This window comes from Dermacentor andersoni, chromosome 3, assembly GCF_023375885.2.
Source record: "Dermacentor andersoni chromosome 3, qqDerAnde1_hic_scaffold, whole genome shotgun sequence".
In the NCBI taxonomy this organism is placed as follows: Eukaryota; Metazoa; Arthropoda; class Arachnida; order Ixodida; family Ixodidae; genus Dermacentor; species Dermacentor andersoni.
Window position 1 is genome coordinate 227,086,506 of NC_092816.1, and position 24,036 is coordinate 227,110,541.

Genomic DNA, 24,036 nt, shown 5'->3' on the forward strand with positions numbered 1-24,036 from the left:
CAAACATTATACTAATCCACAAAAAGGGCGAGGTTAAAGAATTGAAAAATTGTAGTCCCATTAGCTTACTCCCAGTATTATATAAAATATTCACCAAGATAATCTCCAATAGAATAAGGGCAACACTGGGCTTTAATCAACCAAGGGAACAGGCAGGTTTCAGGAAGGGATACTCTACAATGGTACACATCCATGTCGTCAATCAGGTAATTGAGAAATCCACAGCGTGCAACCAGCCTCTCTATATGGCTTTCATAGATCATGAAAAGGCATTTCATTCAGTCGAGATACCAGCCGTCATAGAGGCATTACGTAATAAAGCAGTACAGACCGCTTACGTAAATATCTTGGAAAATTTCTACAGAAATTTCACAACTACCTTAATTATTCAAAAGTTAATTATTCACAAGAAAAGTAGGAAGACACCTATAAAGAAAGGGGTCAGACAAGGAAATGCAACCTCTCCAATGCTATTCACTGCGTGCTTGGAAGTATTCAAGCTATTAAACTGGGAATGCTTAAGAGTAAAGATCAATGGCAAATACCTCAGCAACCTTCAGTTTGCCGATGACATTGTTCTATTCAGCAACACTGCAGTCGCGTTACAGCAAATGATTGAGGATCTTAACAGAGAAAGTGTAAGAGTGGGGTTGAAGATTAATATGCAGAAGACAAAGATAATGATGAATAACCAGGCAAGGGAACAAGAGTTCAGGATCGTCAGTCAGCTCTAGAGTCTATGAAGGAGCACGTTTACCTAGGTCAATTACTCACAGGGAACCCTGATCATGAGAAGGAAATTCATAGAAGAATAAATTGAATACGGCAGACATTGTCAGCTCCGTAGGTGGAGAGTGCCCATTATTACAGCTTGCAGAACCTCATATATATATATATATATATATATATATATATATATATATATATGTATATATACACAGTGGAACCCCGATTATACGACTTTCTCGGGACCGCGAAAAAGCGTCGTAAAATGCGGGTGTCGTGAAGTCCGAACATAAATTATGCCTATAAAAATACTACGTATTTTGCGCAACGGATTTACGAGAAACTTCAATGTAAACTACTAACATACTCTGCAGGGCTTGGAAAACCAAAGTACCCAAAAAAGTAAATGCGATTAAGAATTAATGCTGCAGTACAGGTACCAATCATGCTTTATTCAAATGAACCTTTACGGCACTCCACTGCCCACTGCCGCTATTCCTGCCAGCTGGCGCAAACTTTTAAAAAAGTCGGTAAGTTTCTTTTGGACCTTGTTTGATCCGTGAACCAAGAGCTTTCGCTCGAGTTGGGCAATGTCCAAAAGGAGGTCCTCTATTGCATCGTGTGAACAGATGAAGTTCCGGATGCCGTCTACGTGCCGTAACACCTCTGCGAACATGGTAGTTACAGGCACGGCATCTGTGGCATCGTCGTTGTCCTCGTCGGAAGTCGCAGCGGTGTCAGCACTAGGCAAAGCCTCCTCGATGGCGTCATCCAGCAAACCTCGCCGCAGATCACAACGTTGTTGTCGGCCTCCACGTATTTGGCGAAGGCCGTGGTGAGGTTTAAACCTTCGAAATTGTTGTCGCCGAAGCCTGCATCGGCCTCGAGCGGCATCGAGGTTGTTGCATCCCCAGCAGAGGAAGCAGTCTCACTTAAAGCCACAGTGCTTGAACGAGTTAGTGATTGTGCTTCGCCACACTGCGTTCCACGGACTGGCAATAAAATGCATGGCATTGAGCACAGTGGTCTTTTTTTCTGACTTGCTGCGTTCGATAGCCGCCAGACAACGCTGCACTAACCACTTCCGGTACCCTAGCTTGACCCACTTAATGATGCCGGCATCCAGCGGCTGCAGCCAGCTTGTGCAGACGCAATGCCACAAGGTCCGCCTTTTCTTTTAGAATAGCGCCGTCAACGTTGATTGCAGAGCTCCATGCTTGACGCAGCCACTTGACAGACAGACAGACAATGAAATTTTATTGAGGTCCTGAGGGACTAGCCGGTGGAGACCCGTTGGGGCCCCCGGCTCGCTGCTGGCTGCTCCCATGTCGGAATCGGGAGGCCAAGCCTCTCCACTCTTTGACGGGCCCTCTGGACGGCCATGGACTGGAGCTTGAGTTGCGTACTAGATATGGCCTCGTCCCAGTCCCGTTCGCTGGTGAGGGACGTATCCCGTAACGCAGGACACTGCCAGAGCATATGAGGTAGAGTGCTAACCTTCCCACAATCCGGGCACTGTGGGTCAATATCTGGATAAATCCTGCTTAAGAAACCTCGCGAGGGATATGACCTCGTCTGAAGCATCCTAAGCGTGATCGATTGTGATCTGCATAGATTTGGATGTGGAGGCGGGAAGCGCCTGCGTTCCTCTTTATAATGGGAGACGATCTCATGAAAGGTTAATAAGGGGTCGCTGTGGGCGAGCTCCTCCGGATCCAATGTAGCCCCATCGCCGTCGCGGCGCGTTAATTCTCGCGCACGGCGGTGAGCAATTTCATTGGGGTTCGGGCGGTCCGGCAGCACGTTGTCACCCATGTGAGCTGGGAACCATATAATATAATGCACGGGGTCACAATTAGTTCTGGACTTGTTTTTCAGAATCGCCTCCACCTGTCTCGCAACCATTCCTGAAGCGAAAGCCCTGACGGCCGCGCGTGAGTCAGTGTAGATATACGGCCTTTTTGAATCCTGCATCGCCAGCGCTACCGCCACCTGTTCTGCCACGTCGGCCGTCACAGCGCCTACCGAGGCCGCAGATAGGAGCTCGCCCTTTTCGCTGACCGCCGTGACCGTGAATTTACCGGAGCACCCATATTGAGCTGCGTCTGCGAAGGCTTCCATGCCGACCGTTTTCTTCAATATCGCCCTGGCACTAGCTGCTCGCCTGCCCGCATTATGCTGTGGGTGAACGTTTCTAAGGAAGGGACCGACAACGTAGGTCCCTCTGGAGTTCTCGTCCAGCTGAACCGCCTCGCTGTGACTGTAACGCGGCTGCAAGCCCGCAGCCTCCAAGAGGCGCCTACCGGCGCTGGAGCCCGAAAGCCTCGGGATCTGCGCCGCTCATTGCACCTCTATGAGTTCGAGGGTCATGTTATGAACGCCGAGCTGCATTAGCCTGTCCGTGCTCGCCGTGATCAGAATACCCAATACCTTCTTGACGCTTTTCCGCATCAACGTGTCAAGCTTGTCCCTTTCAGTCTTAGTCCACTGCAGGGCCGAGACCACATAGTTGATGTGGCTCATAAGAAAAGCGTGATGCATCCTAAGTAAGTTGTCCTCGCCTAGGCCCCCCTTCTTATTGGAGACTCTCATGATTAATCTGACAATATTCTCGGTTTTGGCGGCCAGATGCGCAATTGTTTTGGCATTACAGCCCCTGACATCGAGCAACAATCCTAGAACTCTAATCGAATTCACCCTGGGGATCTTCTGGCCGTCCCGTGTGTATACATCTATGGAGATCTGCTGGAGCAGCACGAGCCCCCGAACCCCCTGCCTTGCCGGTCTGTATAGCATGAGCTGACTTGGTCGGGGAGAGTTGGAGACCCGTGCCCTCCAGGAAGGTCTGGGTCACGTCCAAGGCCTCCTGGAGCGCCTGTTCCACGGCCGCCTCCGAGCCTCCCGGACACCAGATCGTAATGTCATCGGCGTACAGCGCGTGTCCCACGTTTGGCACGGCGGCCAGCCGCTCCGAAAGTCCGTGCATTGCAATGTGAAATAGGCGGGGGGAGATCACCGCCCTTGGTGGCGTGCCTCTGTTTCCTAGCGGGAATGGTTCTGATTTGGTCTGCCCCACCTTGACGACCGCCGTCCTGCCCCTCAGGAAGGACTCCACAAACGCGAAAAATCTACCTCCCAAGTTCAATGCCGAAATCTCATTTAAGATGAAGTCGTGCGACACGGTGTCGAAGGCTTTGGACAAGTCTAGTGTAAGAATGCCCCTGACGTCTCTAGTCCTGTTGTCAATAACCTGTTTATTTAGCAGTAGCATGACGTCCTGCGTGGAAAGAGATGGTCTAAACCCTACGATATTGTACGGTAACAACCCCTCGCACTCTATGTGTTTTGAGATCCTGTTATGTATAACGTGCTCGGCAACCTTACCTAAACATGGCGTTAGCGAAATGGGCCGGAGGTCGTCCAGGCTTGGGGGCTTTCCAGGCTTAGGAATCAGTACCACCGTCGCCTGCTTCCACGAGTCCGGAACACTACCTTCCTCCCATACCTTATTGATTTCCTTTGTAATGGTGCTAATGGACCGGTCGTCCAGGTTCCTCAAAACCCGATTGGTTATGCCATCCGGCCCAGGGGCCGACCTACCATTGAGATTGTAGAGCACCTCCCTGATATCTGCCTCAGAAAACGGATCATCGAGCTTAGTGGCGTCCTCCCCCACGTATTGAGGGCATTCCCGTAGTTCATCCTTTCCTACCGGAAGATACTTCCTTGCCAGGTCTCGGAGAAGGGACGTATCGGAATGACCTTCCTGTTTTTGCTTATGCACAAGTCTATCTACGGATAGTCTCTGATTACCCTTGGTCTGTTTATCATCGAGCAACTGCATAAGAAGGTTCCATTTTCCCCCCGTGCGCATTCGGCCGTCTGCTGCCGAGCAGACTTCGTTCCATTATTGCCTGTTGAGCTCCAGACAGTGTGCCTCTATGCTGCGATTAAGCTCCGCGATCTTCTTTCTCAGCCTGCGGTTTAGCCTTTGCGTTTTCCACTTCTCTAGCATAGACCTCTTGGCCTCCACGAGATGTGCCAGGTGCGCGTCCATCCTGGGGGTCCTAAGGTCCGTGGATATTTCCTTGGTGGCCCTTTCAACGTCTATCTTGACCTGCGCGAGTAGATCCTCCAGTGCACCGTACTCCGACTCATCTTCGTCCCATATCTTTCGGAAGAGATCCCAATCAACGTACTTAAATATCCTAAGCGGGGCCGCTCTGATCCTGATTGATAACGCCACAATGTGATGGTCGCTCCCTAAATTTTCTTGCAAGTTAGTCCAGGCTGCGTCAGTGTTTCTAACAAAAGCCAGATCTGGCATCGTGTCCCTCGAGACCGAGGTGCCTATCCTCGTGGGAAAGCGGGGGTCCGCCACTAGGGTCAACGCGCAGTCTTCTGCCGTGCTCACTAAGTTCACTCCCTTCGCCGTTTGTCTATTATAACCCCAGGCCATGTGCGGGGCATTGAAGTCCCCTGCCACTATCAGGGGGCTGTCACCCGCTATGGCGACTGCCTTGCCTAGGAGTCCGCAAAAACTCTGCCTCTGATCTGTCGGAGGGCTGTACACATTGAGTACGAATATGCTCTGTTTGATCCTGCCACTAGGGATTATCTCAACCAGCTGCGCCTCCAGTCTAGTGCTAGCATCAGCTCTGCCTATTGTGATATCGTGCTCCTGGAAGGAAATTGCCTTCTTAACCATAGTGATTACCCCTCTCCTACCGTCTCCTCTCGTCGAGACAACGCGGTAACCCGAGAAGGTCGCCTCCTCACAAAGGGTCTCCTGTAGGAGCAGGACATGCGGTTTGTCCGCTTGTGCTTTCACAAACTGTTGTAGCGAGGCCTTGCGCCTCTTGAAGCTGGCGCAGTTCCATTGCCACACAAATAATTTGCCTGTGTTGTCCGCCATTGTGTCTCTATTTAGTTAGCATCCCCTTGAGCGCGGTGCGTGTGCCCGACGCCTCGGAATCCTGATGTGCTTTCTTAACTTTACCGGCCACCTTCAGTCTGCTTACGTCAACAAGCTTAGCCTCCATTATCCCCATTCTGCGGTTTAGGGTAGGAATGGCCTCAGACTGTTTCTTGATGGTCTCGGATTGCTGCTCGATAGCTCCGGACTGTGTCTTAATCGACTCCGCTAATCGATCGAGGAGTTCTGCAAGCGATCCTTTCGCGATGGTCGCGGCGGGCATGGAAGCCGATACGGGCGCCTCCTCCATCAGCTCCACCGCAGCCTCGGTCGACTCGGAAGGGGGCGCCTTACGCTTTGCCTGACCCAGCACTGGTTTTTGCGCTGGTGCGGGCGACGTGCTGCCATGACCGTGCTGTGCTTTACGAATCGATTCGAGGTCTGCCCTCAACTTACGCATTTCCGCCTTGACCTGCGCGTTTTCCTGCTTTAAAGCCGCAAGGCGCGGATCCTCCATCATGTGGTATTTTATTACCGACGGAATGTGATTGTATTGTACACAAGAGAGCAAAGTGTTCTAGTTGGCCGTAAGCACAAACTTCTGAAACTACTGCGCCGTGCTGCCATGCTGTGATGGTTTCGGACATCGTGGTTTTGGCATTACAACTTGTGGGGTTCTCAACCGTGCTCTTGGGACAAAGGAACGACAACAGAGTAGTGCAAACAATCACAAAGGCATTTATTGCACCTTTCGTAGACTAAGGCCTGCTAGCCGATTTGCTATCCGCAAACATGTCGATGGGCGTGCAACAAATCGCGGAAGTCCGACTCACTGCAACTGGATAACGAGCGAATATGTTCACCCCATGCTGGACACCAACACCTGGTCGTTTGTGTGTATGGTCACACGAACGGTGGCGCATTCGAACGAGGCTCGCAAGACAGTCTCGCAGAAGCATGGATTGGCGCACGCGTAGAACGTCCGCACCACTTGCCGACCTCGAAGCAAAGCGCAAGAGCCTTCTCCTTTCCGTGCCCAAGCAACCCCGCTGTTAGGTGGCGTTAGCAGAGCCACACTCGCGCCATCTCTCGCGATGCGCTTCAACCACCAAGTCTGCCGCGGGCATCAAGACACGCGGCGAAGCCGGATTACAGGAGACGGGAGCTACGCGGGAAAACAACCAATCAGGGGACGCGGGATAGTTGCGCGCCCCCAAAACTGCACGTCACCCACACAAGAACCATAAGATTACATTATCTGTGTCACTTCGTGCAAAAGAAAAATACGATGTTCAAAAGGTAAAACATCACCGTGAAAAGTTATTGCCAATCGGCAACGCTAAATGAAGCATCGCCGATCCTTTGCAACATTGCATGACGGCAGCGCGTGGTGCAGTGTTCTCCCCGACTCAGGCTGTGTCGATAAGAACAGGTGAGTGGCCATTGTTGTCACGGTGTAAGGACATAGATGATCGTTCCAAATCGTTGAAATAGGAGTAATAAGTATGGTGCCACACAGACAGTTGCGCGAGAGTGCCACTGTCATGCCATCATATATAGCACTGGCGCCTGTGCCCGCCTCACGGCACCATGCTGTTCATGCTGCTGCAGGCCTCCTCCCTGGGGGCATGCCTTGAAAGCACGTGACCTTCTTCGTGGCTACCCAAATACGAACCACTCGCTTGCTCGTATTAAAGGCCGTATCAGTGGGACAATAGGGGGGGGGGGGGGGGCCTGCACTTCCATGCTTTGGTATGCCCTCGTTTTGCCCCAATTGGGTTTGAAGCATTCATTGCAACAGTACAGCAAGTTAAAAAATTTTCATTACGTCTGGAAGCAGTTTCAAAAACAGGCAGAGTAGGAAAATTTTAAACGCACACAAGTGTGATTGTCATAAGTGATTGACCCTTAAGCCTGTTTCACATGCAAGCGAAAATGCTCGCGAATCCTGCCGCCGCGCCGCAGAAATCTGTTTCGAGCGGCGGCGGCGGCGGCACTAGCGGCGGGAGCGGCGAGGTTCGGGCAAGTTGGAATTTCGTCGCAGCGGCAGAGCGGCAGCAACGCTTCCGAACGGACCGTCTCGACACGTGACCAGAGGAGGACTAGTGTGGGAAAGCCTGCGCATAGGAGGACGTTTATTTACTTGCTACACGTGGTACGGGCAACATGCCAAGATAGCTTTTCCACGAATTGATAATTGCTAAACGCAGGATATGTATTTATAAAATAATGATTCGAGCGGCAGGGACAAAGCCATGCTTATATTGGTAGTCGCAAACTACCGAAACTAGCTGAAAGTCCCGTCTTTTTTGCCAGCAACATTGATATTCGCAGCGGCGGAAAACGCGCGGCGGCAATGCATGTGAAACGAAACCTCGCGAAAAGCTTCGCAGCGCCGCGCCGCTGTTCGCTCCATTCGCTCAATCGCTTGCATGTGAAACAAGCTTTATATCTGGGACCGTTATAAGGGGGTTCGACTTTATGGAGGTTAAAAATACATGTTCTATGGGCATAATGTTGTTAAAAGTTAAGAGTATTTTGTTACATTGAGGATAGTATATCGAAGTTTAACTGTAGTGCTCTTTTTTTTTTAAGTACTACAAGTTTGGACCATGACAACATGACGGCCGTATAGGGCGTGCATACCCTGATCTTATCCATGCTGTGGCATGGTGCTGTTTGACTTCGCTAGAATAGCAGCTTGGGCTTGTCGGTTTTCCATCCTGGTGTTAACAGCGCAAAACATAGACCGGGGCACAAGACGAGAAGACGACACCACAAGCACTGACTTTCAACGTTTATTTAAAAAGAACACGGCTTCTTATACTTTTGCCCACACGTGTCACAGACACGTCATTGCACATAATGTGAAACACACACTTTTTTGCAGTCAAGATAATGATTGTACGTGCAAGATAATGATTGTACATGCAAAAGCTCCAGGTTTTTTTTTTTTTTTTTTTTTGTTAGTAACAATGACGGCATGCTAACACATTGGTTACAAAGTCTGGCAATCTCGGCTGCCTCAATTATCTCCCAAACCAGCTGGTCATTGTATTTTTTCTGCACTTCACAGCGTCTGAATTCTGCGGCATAAGCTTCGTCGTCTCGTCCCGTGTCCCGTCTAAATTTTGCACTGTTAACACCAGGCTGTTTGACTTGTTTCATAAATATGACCCCCGTTCTTCTTGTAACAATGTATTTTAATGCATTCCACTGCACTGCTGTTCGTGAGTGCCCCAGTTTTTCCATGCCTCACTCTGTGTCTGTGTGCTTTCTCAGGTGATCCCGATGCTGCCACGACTGCTGTGTGACAACCTGTGCAGCCTGCACCCGGGCGAGGACAAGCTGACCGTGTCGGTGGTGTGGACCCTTACGTCCGACGGTCGGGTGCTGAGCGAGTGGTTTGGCCGCTCCATCATCCGGTCGTGCTGCAAGCTGAGCTACGAGCACGCACAGGTGAAGCTGAAGAGATGACCCACTGCACATTTTCTTTATTGCATTTATTTACAATTCCTTAAAGGCCCATTGAAGAGCATTGAGTAAGGGGATAACATTTTATACGGGGCAAGAATTTCAACACAAAATACAGTGGTGACAAATGTACTTGCAAAGGTTAAAACCAAGTACAGTCGCCGACCGTTTATTCGGACCTCACGGGGACTGCGGAAATGTCCGAATAAACAGGTGTCCGAAAAAGCAGATTAAGAAAAAAAAATGAAATCCTTTATTTCCACGCACTTATTCGGGCTCGGCATTAGGCTTGAAGAAATCGTGAGTGCGCCGTTGCACACTGTTCCGTTTATGCGCAATCAGATAAGCCTGAATCTCGGAGAGGGTCGCACGGTCACCATAGGCGGCTGAAAGCACAGTCACTGCTTGTGCACGCTGCGCATGCGACGGCAGCGTAGCACATGGTGCGTCATCTTCCGACTCGGAGTCATCGTCCGGCGGTGCAGCATAGAGAATGGGTGCAGCAGAAACCTGACGAATGATCTCGCCGTCGTCGAGTTCTGCGCATGTCAGTACAGCAGTGTCAGCACCTGTGAAACTGTCAAATGAGACGGTGTCCGGAATCGCAATGCAACCACTGCGCAGGTCTCGGCAGAATATTTTCCGCGTCAGTAGGGAGCACATCGGAAGGCGACAAATCTTAGGCCTCCCGGCACCCGCTTGCCGGCATTCCCCAGCGCAGTCTGCGCGGGCACTGTCGGCGCCATTAGACACTTGACGCGATGTTTCCGTACGCCACGTTGGATCACCGAAACCTCGACACAGCACACAACGCAAACACCACCGTGCCGACACCAGTCGCACGAACGAAAAACGTGCTACTCGCAGCGTCGTGCGCGAAAGAAAGAAATCAGCTGCTGGATTGTCTTGACATGGCTTACTAAGCTGAAACCGGAACTATTGTACGACCACTCTATCGAACCAGGCAGAAACGATGATGATGAGCGGGGATTTCCAGTAGCGCCACTTCGTGGGGCAGCAAGGAGGCTCCGTTCAAAACAAAAATGGCGTTCAGCAAGTCGAACTATGCGCCGGTCAGAGTCGGTGCATGATGCCCTCGATCGAGTTGGCTCAAGGAGTGTCCGAAAAATCAGACGAGAGGTTGCAAGGTGTCCGAACTTTCGGCAGTTGTTATACATTATGGTCTATGGGGAGAACGGCGGTGCCGCGAAGCTGACCGAATAATCGGGCATGTCCGAATTTTTGGAGTCCGGAAAATCGGTCGGCGACTGTACACAGTAAAACACCATAACGAAATATTAGAAGTGCGGCGCATGCAAGTTACTGCGAAATGTCTTGCCGTTCGATGCGGATGCCATGTGTAGCAGAAGACCATGTGCACTAGCGCCAGGCCCTGTGTATTGCTGGTGCATACTGTTTATGCTTTTGAAACTGGGCACCTCCTGATGCACTTCCTCGTAAGCAATCTGCTTCGCCACTGTGGCATGCGTATCAACAAGTTCAAGTGTAAACATTGCTTCTCAATGTACAGCGGTGTTGATCATCCAGTGACTGAAGACTGCATTTGACAGCCATGCTATCATCATGGAACGCGTGGCATTTACTTGGCAAAGTCTTTTTTTTTTTCTTATCGTATTTAAAGTTAGGAATGTCTAAAACATGAACCGTAACTTTAATCAAAAACATTTCTTCAACAGAATAGCATGCTGCATTTGACTGACCTCATTTTTAGGATTGTAAACAGCCAAAATTTCTGCAGCAAGTCTTTCAGCCATCGTTACAAGATGCGTAAAATGTCCCTTTTCAAAGCACACAGAACTGCACAGATAATGCAGAATGACACTGGAGTTTTCTGCATTATACAGTGAGTGAAATTAAATAAAGGAATAGCAGACGATGCAAAGTGACAGCCTCAACACAATGTTGCCACGAAGCGGTGAACAAGAAAAACACAATCAAGTTTGTGCCACACTTGGTTCCTAGCCAGATTGTGTCATTGACACCTGTGCATTCTTTCACCGTGCTCACAGCACTGCGAACATTATCTGTGATAAACGCAGATCAGTTCTGCAGAAAACCTTGCTAACGCAGTGGCGCATTCAAGGAAGTCTAAATGCTCCATGCTTGCCTTTGAAGGCCTTTTCAACAAGGTTCATCATTTCAACCACATCATCAGACACTAGCTCCTAGCACCTTGTAGTTATACAGTTAAACCTCGGTGTAACAAAGTACGTAAAATAAGCAATTTGCTTCGTTATATTAAAATCTTGTTGGATTGAAATATGACCTTTTACGCTAATAAGTACAGTCAGTGATCAATTTTTCTTATGTGTACAGGGGCTGCAGAATTTTCTGAATCATCGGGAAATTGAAAAAAGCAAATTTGAATGAGAAAACAATTCGTTTTGATCAATTTGGGAGTCGGTGACAAATAATACAGTTTCGTTTCACGTTGATGATATCTTCACATCGGTGGTACGAATTATTAAGAAGCCGGCCACGCTTACAGCGATGCCTAGCCGTGGCCGAGACGCACAAGAAATCGCAATGCACGCCAACTTACCCCACCCCTCGCACGACCTTGATCGCGTTACCACGAGCTCGCTCCCCTCCCCCTCTTTCCCTTTGCTCGTGAAGCCGCAATCTTTTGTCTCACTCTCACGTAAAGCACAAAGGTAGTGCGATCGAATCTTATTGCACTAGAACTCTATGCAGAACATGATGTGGCTCAATTTCAATTTCAGCACGCGATTTGAGAGGTGCATATGCAAGCAGCCGCTTGTACTTCAATCATGTGACCAATAGATTAAGCGCCAAAAGTGACGGCACACAAGAAGAAATACAGACAGGACAAGGCGCCTTGTCCTGTCTGTATTTCTTCTTGTGTGCCGTCACCTTTGGCGCTCAATCTATTGAAAGCTATGCACCAACTAGCCCCACAACGTGTTTTACTGCAATCATGCGACCATCTGTGTCTGCGAAAGTTTCCATTTATTGCCTTGGCATTCCTTTGCCGGGGAAGTGAAATTTCGTTATGTTGAAATCACATACAAACATACTTCGTTATATTGAGGTTCTAAATACATGGTGTTCTATGAACAAGAGGTTATGAAAAGCTAAATACTTTGTTATATGGAAGTTCGTTATATCAAGATTTAGCTGTATATCACGCCATTTTTGACCACAATCTAAAAGTTGGTCCATCCTCTCGCAGAACAAAGATATTTCATGACTCCTTTATTCTGAGAACAAGTCTAGACTAGAATCGCCTTCCTGCTTCTGTCGCTACCATTCCAAACAATGCGAACTTCAAGACAGCATTGCATAATTTAATTTTTGTAATCATGTCAACTTGTGCATATATTTTGTGAAAACCCGCTCCTTTCTGTAATGCCTTTGGGCCTTGAAAGTAATAAAATGAAATTAAATGAATTGGCACCAACTTCCTCTTTCAGGACCTACTGGACGACCCCGACCGGGAGCGGGCCCCAGGCGAGCTGCCGGATGTGATCGGCAAGCACACGGTAGCAGAGATGGCCGAGTGCCTACGTGTTCTGCGCGGCATGACAGAGTCCATGCGCAAGCGTCGCTTCAGTGGGGGAGCCCTGCGGCTAGACCAAGTCAAGGTGGTCTTCTCGCTAGGGGAAAACTTTCAGCCCTATGGCTTCTCCGTCTACGAACACACCGAGAGCCACCGGTCAGTTGATGGGGGTGGGGTTACATCCTTACCAGCTGTGGGCAGGAATGCATTGAATTGCTTGCACCATGTACTCGTTGCAGTTCAGAGTGAGTGCAGAGTAGCTCACATTATAATTTCTGTCCCTTGTTTCATGAGTTGTGACAGCTTTACAGTGCTTGCTGTCTGTGGTGTGTTTTGCGCGAGAAGTTTGGAGCACATGTGACCAGGTAACCTGCGGTTCCACTGCAAGGTGTTCACCACAGAAGCCTTGCGCATGAGCAACCAGAATTGAACACCTGGCACACAAAGACAGCAGTGTCAGCAGTTTCTCAGCAGTGAAAAGAGAGTTTAAATTTAAGCAATCATTACAGAGGGGACGCATAGAAAATTCGGTAGATGGCCTTGAATGTGTACACTGGGTTTTTAACCGCATGTTGTTTCGCCAAGATTAATTTTAAAGATACACCAGCATTTGTGGAGGCACAGGCTCAGTCAAGGCATGGAGGAAGCAGTTTAAAGAGATTCCACAGGCATTGTAATTCTTCACGGGAAAATTGAAAAAATGCAGCTAAATACTGGTGAACAAGGTGGTCAGGCAAGAAGGGACAATCTATCCATGCTATAAAGAAATGAGGGGATCAGGTCACAAAAACTGCAAAGAAATGTTTTTTTTTAACTACATGTTTCGGCATCTTTAATACCTAACCTACGCTGTATCAAAAACATTCTGGCTGAAAATGCGCTCCAAGTGCCCGAAAAAAAGCCATTTTGTCAGTGTTGACAGCGAGAGGGGAGCTTGAAATTGGGCAAAAAACACCAAAGTTCACATTTCACGTGCGAGCACCATATTGTCTGTTATCATCACCTCAGCATGGCATGTTGCTTTTCTCAAGGCGTGGTTTTGATTGTTATAATGCGATTATGAATCAACGACGATCGTAAAAAAAAAAAAGAACAAGTACCATGTTTACTTGAATCTAACATGCACTTTTTTCCCAATAAAACGGGTCCAAAAATTGCATGCACATCAAAATCGAGTACGACCCTAAATCTGTGTTACCATATCGCTATTGGCATTTCAAAATGGCTGCCTCATAAGCGCTTCGAGCCTAGCTGCCGTAGCTTCCTCCATGTGCTGTAGTAGGTGTGCTTAGGTTTGTCCACCGTCCGTCTTCCCGTTTTCTGCATCTGCTGTATCAGCATAGAAGTGCCAACTGTGAAGATACGCCGAGTGTTCATCGCGATGCCACAATTAAAAGGAAAGTGATCACCTGTGTGGAGATGCGCAGAAATCGGGCCGCATCATGGATGTTTGCGGTTCCCGAAACTTGCCTGCGGGACTGGCGCAAACAGGAGAGGCGTCCTCTTCCGGCAGCTGCTGTAAAGGCACCGCCATACGGCCCCTATCTTGAAAGCAATCTGTGACGGAGACAGTCTATTCATCTAGGCGCACCGAGCTGTGTACTCATCACTTCGTTCACATGGAAGCGAGAGGCCACACAAAGGTCAATTCGCTCGCTCCTGCTACTGTACTTTCTCACCCTAGCGTTCTGATAAAAAGTTTTCACGGTCATTGAGTGAGAGGTGTTCATGTTGTGGGGATGCGTGACTCTCACGCCTCCCCTGAGATCTAGTTTTCCCGCATAGCTCGTCTCCTGCAGGGCGGCTTCGCCCGCGGCGTTCGGAGTGGTTGAGGCGCAGTGCGGGAGATGGCGCGAGTGTCGCGCTGCTGCGGGGTTACTTGGGCGCCGAAAGGGAAGGCGCTTGCTCTCTTTGGGTTCGGGAAGCGAGCGGGACGGACGTGCCGCCCGCGCGTGCGCCGACCATGCTTCTGCGAGACCGTCTCGCGTGGCCGCCTTGGACACCGTTGGCGTGACCGTACACGCGAACGACCAGGCATTGGGGCCAGCATGGGGCGAACATATTCGCTCGCAATGCGGTCGCGGTAAGTCGGACTTCTAGATTTGTCGCGCGCCCATCGGCATGTTTTGTGGATAGCCACTCGGCTAGCAGGCATGGATCTATGAAAGGTGCAATAAATGCCCTTGTGATTGTTTGCACTACTGTGTTGTCGTTCCTTTGTCCCAAGAGTACGGAGGAGAACCCCATATCTCCCACAATGTTTGCTTGTGAGCGCTTGACACCATGCTTGTTAATTTAGTAAGTGAATGTTTAAAAGTTTATATGGCTGATAAAACTACTATCCTTACTTTTCGTAGCTCTGTCTACTAATTTGTCATCACAATCAGTGCTTCGCCTTTCAGGCAAAACTGCAACATTTATTATTTATTCCAAATTTAGTGCAGTGGGAGTTAATCTTTGTTTTTCCAAATTAGAAAAGGTCATTACAGTCGAACCCACTTATAACAATATTCGAATGCCACGAAAATTCCATTGTTATGACCGATAATTGTTATAACCGGGTTGCATGAAAAAATCAAAATAGGGGGATGGCAGAGCCGATCTAAGAAAACTATAATGGCGGGGAGGCCAGTGCCCCTCCCCACCACTTTGCTCCATCCGGCTGCCGATTGTATTCACTCGTTTAACTGCTTCGTGGGCGCTTCAATCGCGTGTAACAAGCCGCGGCGGTCGGCGTTAAAGAATGGCACTGCTATAACAACTGCAGAGAGGTGTCACGGGTGGCAAGCGATATGCAAGTACTGCCGAGGCATCGCTTTGGTGGCCCCAAAAAGCGCCTTTTAAAAATTTCGAGAACGCTGCCGCGGCAGCCTGTCAGCTTGAGAAATCCAGAAGAAATGCTGAGGAGAGATAGCCACAAGTGTCTCGACGCATACGTTGCACTGCATTGCACGAGAAAACCCTACGTCTGTCAGCCTTGCCGACGTCATTCTCCAAGGTATCCAGGTGCTCCATGTAGTGCAGCGAAAAATTCCTTGCGAAAACAAAGCCCCAGAGGGACTGAGTCATCTGGCGAGCCTCCTGTGAGGAGAATGTTGAGGCAGCCTGCCCTACCGCATCACCGCTGCCGTCGTCACCATCTCTATCCGATGCAAGCACGTTTGCGACGATAGCCTCATCGGTTAGAAGCACTTAATTTCCAAATCTGTAACCATGCACTTTCTTCTGACCAGCAACGTTGTGCATTGCCGATTATCAGCAGGCGGGTCAGTCATCTTCCGTTTCGGCAGCGAGTCAGAAGAGGCTGAGAAACTACGTGGCCAGGAACGATTTTGACGCAACCAACAAAGACGAACACGGGCAATTACGCTTTTGCAGAACTGGACTGAATGAGGAGCCAGCAAGCAAGATGCGAGCAGCGCAGTTGGCACAGTCCATTCGTGTTTTGGAGGGTGGTGCGGTGTAGAGATATGGGCGCAGCCCATTCGTGTTCGGAGGGGTGGAAAGGCGACTGGAGGGAGGCGCGCGGCGGCCATTCGAGCAGCAGGCCATCGTGCAGCGGCTCGAATTTCTCGTTTTTTTTTTTCAAGGATTTCGCATTTCACTACCTTTCGGCTCGGACACCGAGCAGCCAGACTTCATCATTATAACCGATAATGCGTCGTCGGGGCATTGTAGTAAGCAGGTTATTTTACCATGCAAAACATACAAAAGTTCACGATGCAGCAGCTTGTCATTGTTATAAATGATATATAGTTAAAACCGGTGTTGTTATAAGTGGGGTCGACTTTATTTCTGTATGAAGTATAGAGGTGTGCGGTACTGTAAAAGACTGCTTTCGGGAGGTCATGGCAAAGGGGTGCGTGTTACAATCCAATGCATTCTCGTTTTCCTTTTTCTTTTTCTTTTTTGTCACAAAAAACGGGTGCGTGTTACAATCCAGGGTGCGTTAGAATCGAGCAAATATGTTATACAACAATTCATTTCCCCAGCCGAAAACGAAAGTGTCGACACCCTCGAATATGTAAGCAAAAGCTGTGTACAGCCACTTGTGACAGTGACTTTGTTGTGCGTGGTCACCTCAAGATAGACAGTCCGAATCCTGTGCCCTGTGGCTTGCCCGGTGGAGCACCGGAGAAAGTGCTGCCTGTGAGAGCCGACGGGGTTTGCGACATGCCATCAAGTTGTGTTCGGCTGATGTCCCACATAGTGCCCCAGCAACACGGACTGTTCGAATGCCGTGCCCGGTGCTTCGCGTCACCGAATTCCAGGCAAAGCGCTGCCTGCGACTGCCGACCACTTTCGCCATGTTCAATGTTCCATGTTTCCTAGGTCCCGCCAGCGAGGTGCAAGGTGAAAATGCTGTTGGAGCTCAGTTCGCTATGTGTACTGTTGACAAAACACAGTGCGTGGGTGCCAGTCAGGTCTACCGACGATTATTTTGGACCCAATATTTTGTAGTAAAGAGGAATGCTCAGCACTGCAGCCACATCGCCAACTCTCCGGGGGAGGCATGAGCTCCTACTGCTGCATCCTGTTGCTCTCGTGACCTGTCCCTTGCGCGCTTCAGATTTTGCTTCCTGGTTTGGCACACATATCCTAAAAAAACGAAATGTTGGTTCAGCTTTTTTTTACAAGAAAATTAGTGGAAAAGCACCCTCTTGTCTTATGTAGATGCAATCTATGGGAGCTAGACCATTGAAACTGGTGAATAGCCGGCGCGAGGATGCCCACTATGGTTGGCTGCATTGTGGTCGCCAGCGTGCACCTCGAGTGCCCAGCGAGCGGTGCACCCCTCGACACGGTGAGTCTGCGCTGTGCTGTTGCATTACAAAGAACAGTTATAAAGGGCTGTTACATTACAAAGGACTGCATCTGTAACGGATACCTTGTGCCACTTGAGGTCAGCAGTGAGAAATATGGACTGGTGCAGACAGGAGTAACTGGAGAAATTCGTCTTGCACCAGTGTAGGCATTTTGTTTTACATTGATATGGTCATGGTGATACATGTGACTGTAGGTGATCAGAGTAGTTTTTGATGCCTTTATAAGGCGTGCACTGTGTATGTGAAGGTCATCAAGGTAACAAGTTATCTTTCTCACATCTTTGCGACCCTAATGCACCTGCCTTCATCGGTGCAGTCTAATTGAGGAGCTGATGCTGTTGGCCAACATGGCTGTTGCCCACCGGCTGTACAAGGCGTTTCCCGAGGAGGCCTTTCTGCGTTCGCACCCACCGCCCGACGATGCCCAGCTGGTAGAGGTCGAGGCACTGTGTTCGGCCCATGGTGTGAACCTCGACACCACCTCAGCTGGGACTCTGCAGGTGGTCGGCATTTTCAGATTCATGTTATTGTGTCCTCAGCAATGCGAGAAGTGTGTGCCCCAAAGCAAAATGCAGATGCTGCTTTGAAAGAAATTGTCTGATCCATTGATACCAACAGCAGCAAACTAGTTTTTGCAAAATACGTTAGCAGTTGTAACAACCATGCAAAGCCTGCAGAAATAAAACAATATCCCCCCATACCGTGTAGTTAGTGCATTGCAAATTAGCAGTTTCACAGTGGTCGTGCCTATAATAGACATAGCAGCAACACGGACAACTTAGCGAGCCGAACCGATTGTCCAAATGCCAAGATGTCCTGCTCCCACATTACTGCCTTCTGTGACTTGATGTTGTGGACCTGCTAGGAAATCAGATCAAACCTGGTCGTAAAAAAGCTGTTACAGTTGACTTCCATTAACTTGACCCTCAAGGGACCGACGAAATTGGTCTATTATCCAGCGGGCTGAATTAAACAAGAGGCACAAAAAACACGAAAACACACTACTTGTTCATTTGGCAGTTTGCTCTGATGCTAACACTTGTCTGAGTCAAACGCACACCCACATTTATGAGCTCAAAGTAGTCAATTAACTTAAGAATGACATTAGAGCTCCTAAACAAAGTAGAAATTAGATGCACACTTGATTTCTTTGGAATAAATGTGTAGCATACCTCTAATTCTGGCAATAAGAAAGATGAAACCAGCAACCTTCAAAGGATGAAAATTTACCTAAAGTACATTGTAACCATTCTGAGACAGCACTTTATCACTGTTTATCAAGAACCACATGTCATACTCCCCATGGTTCATAGTGCATTTGACAATCTGCATTCAGTAAACGACTCCGTAACAGTTGCGAATGGGATGGTGGCCCCTGCCTAGACTGACCACTTCGTTAGTTCGTCCTGCAGCGCAAGCAATTCTCCAGGACGCTGAGAGCACATGAAGTGACTCGTTTTGTTGCCATCCAGCTGGCTATGCTGGTTGCGGCGGTGGGCTGTTGCAAATGCTGCAGATGCCTTTTAGCTTTGGTTTTAAATTGGATAACACTGCCCAAGCAGCCTAAAACAAATTTTCTTGGAAAGAAAATGTGTGCGTTAGAATCGGGGAACTACTGTACTTACTAGCGCAATGAACCCACCTCTTTTCCCAAAAAGTTGACATCAATTTGGGGGGGACAATTCATTATGCAGAAAAAAAAATGATTCACATATTTTCTTTGTAGGAGACGAAATTTCATATCACTATCTTGATTAAAAAATGGATGGGAACATTTCTTTTATAGTAAAAACACATACGTGATGAGAATCAAAAAATTAATTTTTATTCACGAAATGCTGCTGGCCACTTGGTTTCACTAGTTTGGGCCATCATCAGCCCACCGCACATCATCTTCAGTGCCGTCCAGGCAGTTTGACATGCCTGTTTTCTTAAAACTGCATTTTCCGAAGCTTGTCTTGCTTAGGTCTTCTAAACGTGCAACAATCTTTCTTCGTAGCTTAATGCTCTTGTTTTCTCCAGTAGCGCACGCTGACTGCTGCTCAGATGCACAGTGGCCAGTGGCCATGCCCCGAGGCAGGTCCTTACGAGCTTCGGTTTCAAACCTGCCGCGGCACTGCATTTGAGCATTAGTCACTTCAAAAGGAATTTGATGTGTCACGGCACGATAAAGCGATTTTCGGGTAGTTGATGGCGCCGGCCAACCGTGCCGAGTTAAAGCAAACTTGCTGAACACAGGCACGGCAGGTCGGGTGTGCATTTTTTATGTGAGGCAAAAAAAAGAAAAAGGAAACAGGGAAAAGAGTCAATTCTGAACAACCGAGGTTGGGATGGGTTCCTTACGCGAGTGATTTCTTTACGCAAATAAATGCGGTACTGTAATAATTCATTGTGCACTACTGTTCTCTATTCCTATTTAAAATCTTCCTGCGGCAGGCCTAAAATGGGTGTTTTTGGACGAAAGATGACTTGTACTCGGCTCGATGCCTTTATTGTACCCTAAGCTTCACCAAGACAAACGCTACCTCTATTGGAGTCATCATAAGGGTTGGGCACGTGCGTGATGACGAGCCAATTTAGAATTATCCAGCAAAGGCTTATTTTGGGTGCTTTGGTTAGGATCGAATGAAACAAAATATCAAAATAATCGTAGTAAAATTTATGGAAGTCTACTATATAGTAAGCGCTCTGACGTATGCCATTATTTTTCTAGGGTATCAAGGTCAAGGACCTTTATCTAAAGAAAAAAAGAATGAAAAATCACAAATGTCATTTTAGGGCTGCTATAAATGGGCCTGTACAATGTACCAATTTGGCACATACTGCGAACCTCCCCATCTCAGTAGCCTCACACAATTGCTTGCTATCATTTTTAGCAGTGCCACTTACTGCAACATACAAGCCAGCATGCAAACATACCAGTTAAAGAAAGAGGACAACACTTCGCTGGGCTCGCAACTAGGTTCAACTAGGTGCTTGAAATGCGGCATCACAATGTCGGCCGATTACGTGCCGCCGTGCAAAGGCAATCCAACGTATGCCAGTCGCTCTAGCCAACTGGTCACCCGCCTTGCCTTGCGTGCTGTTTGCAGGCCTCCCTGAATGCTCTTGTGGGCACAGACGACGAGCTGTCACGTGCCAAACTCAACGTGCTCACACACCTGCTCTCCAAGCCCATGAAGGTGAGTCTTGCACATGCTCAAGAAAAAAAGAAAACTCCAGTTGTGTTTATCTGTGTGGGGCACGTAAGTGGGAATCGCTGGTCAGCAGCTGGACTTGGAAACGGGTAGGAGACCTTTACGAAGCATGGTGTGGCGTTGGCTGCACCGTGAGGTGCACAGTTTAGGTTTACGGAACAAAAAGCAATTATGGTCCGCACTAATTGGTGGTCATGCCACAAGCAGTCGGCCAGTGCATTTCGCTCATTGGGGACTGGGTCCAAGATTTAAGCATTACTACATTTTAAGCGGGTACATATTACGAGGTTTTACTGTACATACTGTGGTCCCGTGACGTGGCCCCTTCCGACCGCTTCACCACTATACGTAGCGTATGCATCATTGCATAACATAACTGTAGTACGGCAAAGTGCGAGTTTTGGTAATCGGGGTTGTGCAATGCTTGGCCCTTGTCGCACTTTCTGCACTTCAAAGTCGTCAACAAAGGTGACGGTGGTGAATTCTTTCAATGAAAAGCGCGGCACTGAACGGCAGGAAGCTTGGTAGCTAACTTCGAAGTAGCTAGGCCTAGCGTTGACGCGCTAGTGACTACGACTGCTGCTGGGTCGGCATGCGAAAGTGCCGGTTTGGTACTGCGAGATAATCTAAATGCTGGTGGTAGTGGTGGCTTTGATTTGTTGTTGTTTCGAACCTGCAGTCCTGGTAAAAAGTCTGAAAAAGCAGACGGCGAACGGTTTGAGCGCCCAAAATTTGAGACATTCCTTTAAGTTACTCTACGGGGCACTTGGCAGTGCTGCCGAATCATTAGAATTATTGGGCACGTCTTAAAAATCGCTCATTGACTGTACGTCAAGTGGTGGCAAGGGAGAAATCGTAGGCATTCAGCTTTGGGCAAACGTAACCATTTGCTTGCCTAACGCGGGTCCTCCATTTCACTTAAATGTTCTGAGTATTACTACACACGACTAATTGGCCAAAGGCACTAGTACCGTGTTTGATGGAATGTTCAGTGTGCCGTGTTCCATGGGCAGGAGCGAATTGTTTTTCTTTTCTTTTTTTTTTTTTTTTTTTTTTTTTTTTTTTTTTTTTCTGAAAATGCTTGCAGACATTAATTAATGTGTGGATACAACCCGAGTCGGCGGTTTCATTCATTTTAGAAAAGAAAAAAAAAAACACGCCGCGGCTGTGCATCAGTTGATATTTACAATACAGTAGAACCTCGTTAAACCGTACCCGCTTAAACAGTAGTTTCGTTTTAAAAGTAGTAAAGTCAAATCCCCGACTCAGCGGCCATTGAACATAATGTGTTTCGTATCCGCATAAACCGTACCAGCTTATTGCGTACGCATCGGTTAAAACGTAGCGTTTCAACTTTTCGTCGCGCAAACACGGCGCTGCGCTGTCTCCATCGGGCGGCCCGGCAGAACAACACGCCTCAGAAATTGGAACAACGGCCTCCAAGCGCCCTGTGCGTTTGCGCGTGAAGCCACATCAACATCAGCATCATTTCGACGCGGTGCCAGAGAGCGTTATGGCGTCGTGCAAGCGAGGGCTCGCGTCGTTCCGAAGCTCCTATAAAAAAGACGCCGGGTGCTCAGCATAGAAGAAAAATTAGACATCGTCCGTGCTATCGAACGTGACACGAAGAAGTCGGCGCTAACACGCAACAGGGATCTGCTGTTGATTACGGTGTGTGGCATTTCGAATGCGAAGAAGTTGCTCGGCAGCACTGCTGCGGCCGCGAAGATGTGTCGGCTACGAGGTTCGACTTTTCGCCATCGTTGCCTGTGTTGTTGCCGAAGTGTCAACTAGCGACAGTGACGAGGACGACACGGAAAGCGATAGCACGGGCAATTCAGGCCCGACAGTGGCATAAGCTGCGCATTACGTCAGCCTCATGAATGCAATTGTCGCGATGACAATAGGGGCGCGATAATGTAACTCTATTCCAAATGAAAATTATTCCAAACTCCGGCACCCGGCAATGAAAAAGGCGCCCCCGGGACTTCTGCAGCACTACTGCGCACGTGCACGGAGAATACGTAACGCCAACGAGGAATCTGCCATGCGAGTGTTTGCCGAGAAGAGGGGGCTGGCTGAAAAGCTGGCACGCAGCTTCAGTAACTTTGAGGCCGCTGTCGTCGTCGTGCTAGGCCGCCGCGGCATCAAACGAAAATAACGCTTTTGTCGCGCGAAGTGAATAAATACTGCATGTTTTTTTCCCCTTTCATCGCACACTCTCTGATTTCCGTTTTCGACAGGTAAGTGAGCGATCTCATGCTATTCGGTTAAACAGTACTACCGTTTAGTACGTACCTTTCCCGAGCTCCGGCCAACTACGGTTTAACGAGGTTTCACTGTACCTCGTTAACTTGGAAGCAGTAAAAACAAGAAAAAATGTCGAGATAAGTGGATTTCTGAGATAAGCAATGTTGTGGAAATTGCACTGAAAAGTGAGCTCTTCATAAAAAATTCACTGCACACTGCACAGATTACGCGTAATCTGGACAAACAAAAATTAAAAGGCCTTTCTAGTCAATAAATGTGATGACAGGTGCGTAAGCCAGGTGTCACTCGCACTGCACAACAAGGAGAAATGTTTTTAGAAGCATCTAATCATTGAAATTATCCTTGTGAAAAGCTTGCTTAGCGTTCTGGCAGCGCAGTTTTTGTTCTGCTATCAGACAAGATTTCGAGATGTCTGCAATTTGGCCCAAAGGTACTTCGAAATAAAGGGCAATAAATACATGGCACATATGGGAAATTGTTGGGTGCCGCTGAAAATTTCGACTTAGCTGAGTTTTCTAGATATGCGAGTTCGAGTTAACTAGGTATTGCTGTAGTTACTCCACAGTTGTGAGGACTCACTAGAAGATGCACAAAGCATCATCCTACCACCTTGACTTTCTCTTCATGGAGTTAGCAGCACTTTATCCTTCTTTAGTGTATATTAAAAGATTTAGAAGTTTCTGTTTTCTTTTTTTTTTCTTTCTTTTTTAGGAATGATACTTTTTGAACATTTATCTACAGTTCACAATGTGTGGCTGAATGGGATAGAACTGTACGCCCTTTAGAGTCTAGCTTTGGCACGCAACGATAATCATCATCTTTGCAATACTTGTTGACAAAATTATGCGCACTGTACAATTTTCTCTCAGTAGGGCCGTCCCGTTTTGGGCATGCAGGGTTAAAGAAAGGCAACTAATGCACATTGACAGCTAAAGAACTTTTTACTTGGCAGCATGTTGTTGATTGATCACCTTACGGGACAGTATTCGTTTAAATTTCTAGGAAAGAAGTGCAGTCGAAGTCGACACAGAAATAGGTGGCGCACTGAAATTGGGAAACTTGCAGGCATCAGGTGGAGTAAGCTGG

At 48.3% G+C, this 24,036-nt stretch overlaps 1 protein-coding gene across 2 annotated transcripts in view; it reads left to right on the forward strand.

Annotated features, from left to right (window-relative positions):
- LOC126536157 (DIS3-like exonuclease 2) overlaps positions 1-24,036 on the forward strand; it is a 330,469-nt gene that overhangs the window by 284,623 nt on the left and 21,810 nt on the right. For both annotated transcript variants that reach the window (XM_050183033.3, XM_050183050.3), the window contains 4 exons: positions 8,924-9,100; positions 12,571-12,812; positions 17,799-17,982; positions 20,575-20,664. In XM_050183033.3, coding sequence (XP_050038990.2) covers positions 8,924-9,100; positions 12,571-12,812; positions 17,799-17,982; positions 20,575-20,664 — 693 coding nt within the window. The remainder of the gene's footprint in view (positions 1-8,923; positions 9,101-12,570; positions 12,813-17,798; positions 17,983-20,574; positions 20,665-24,036) is intronic.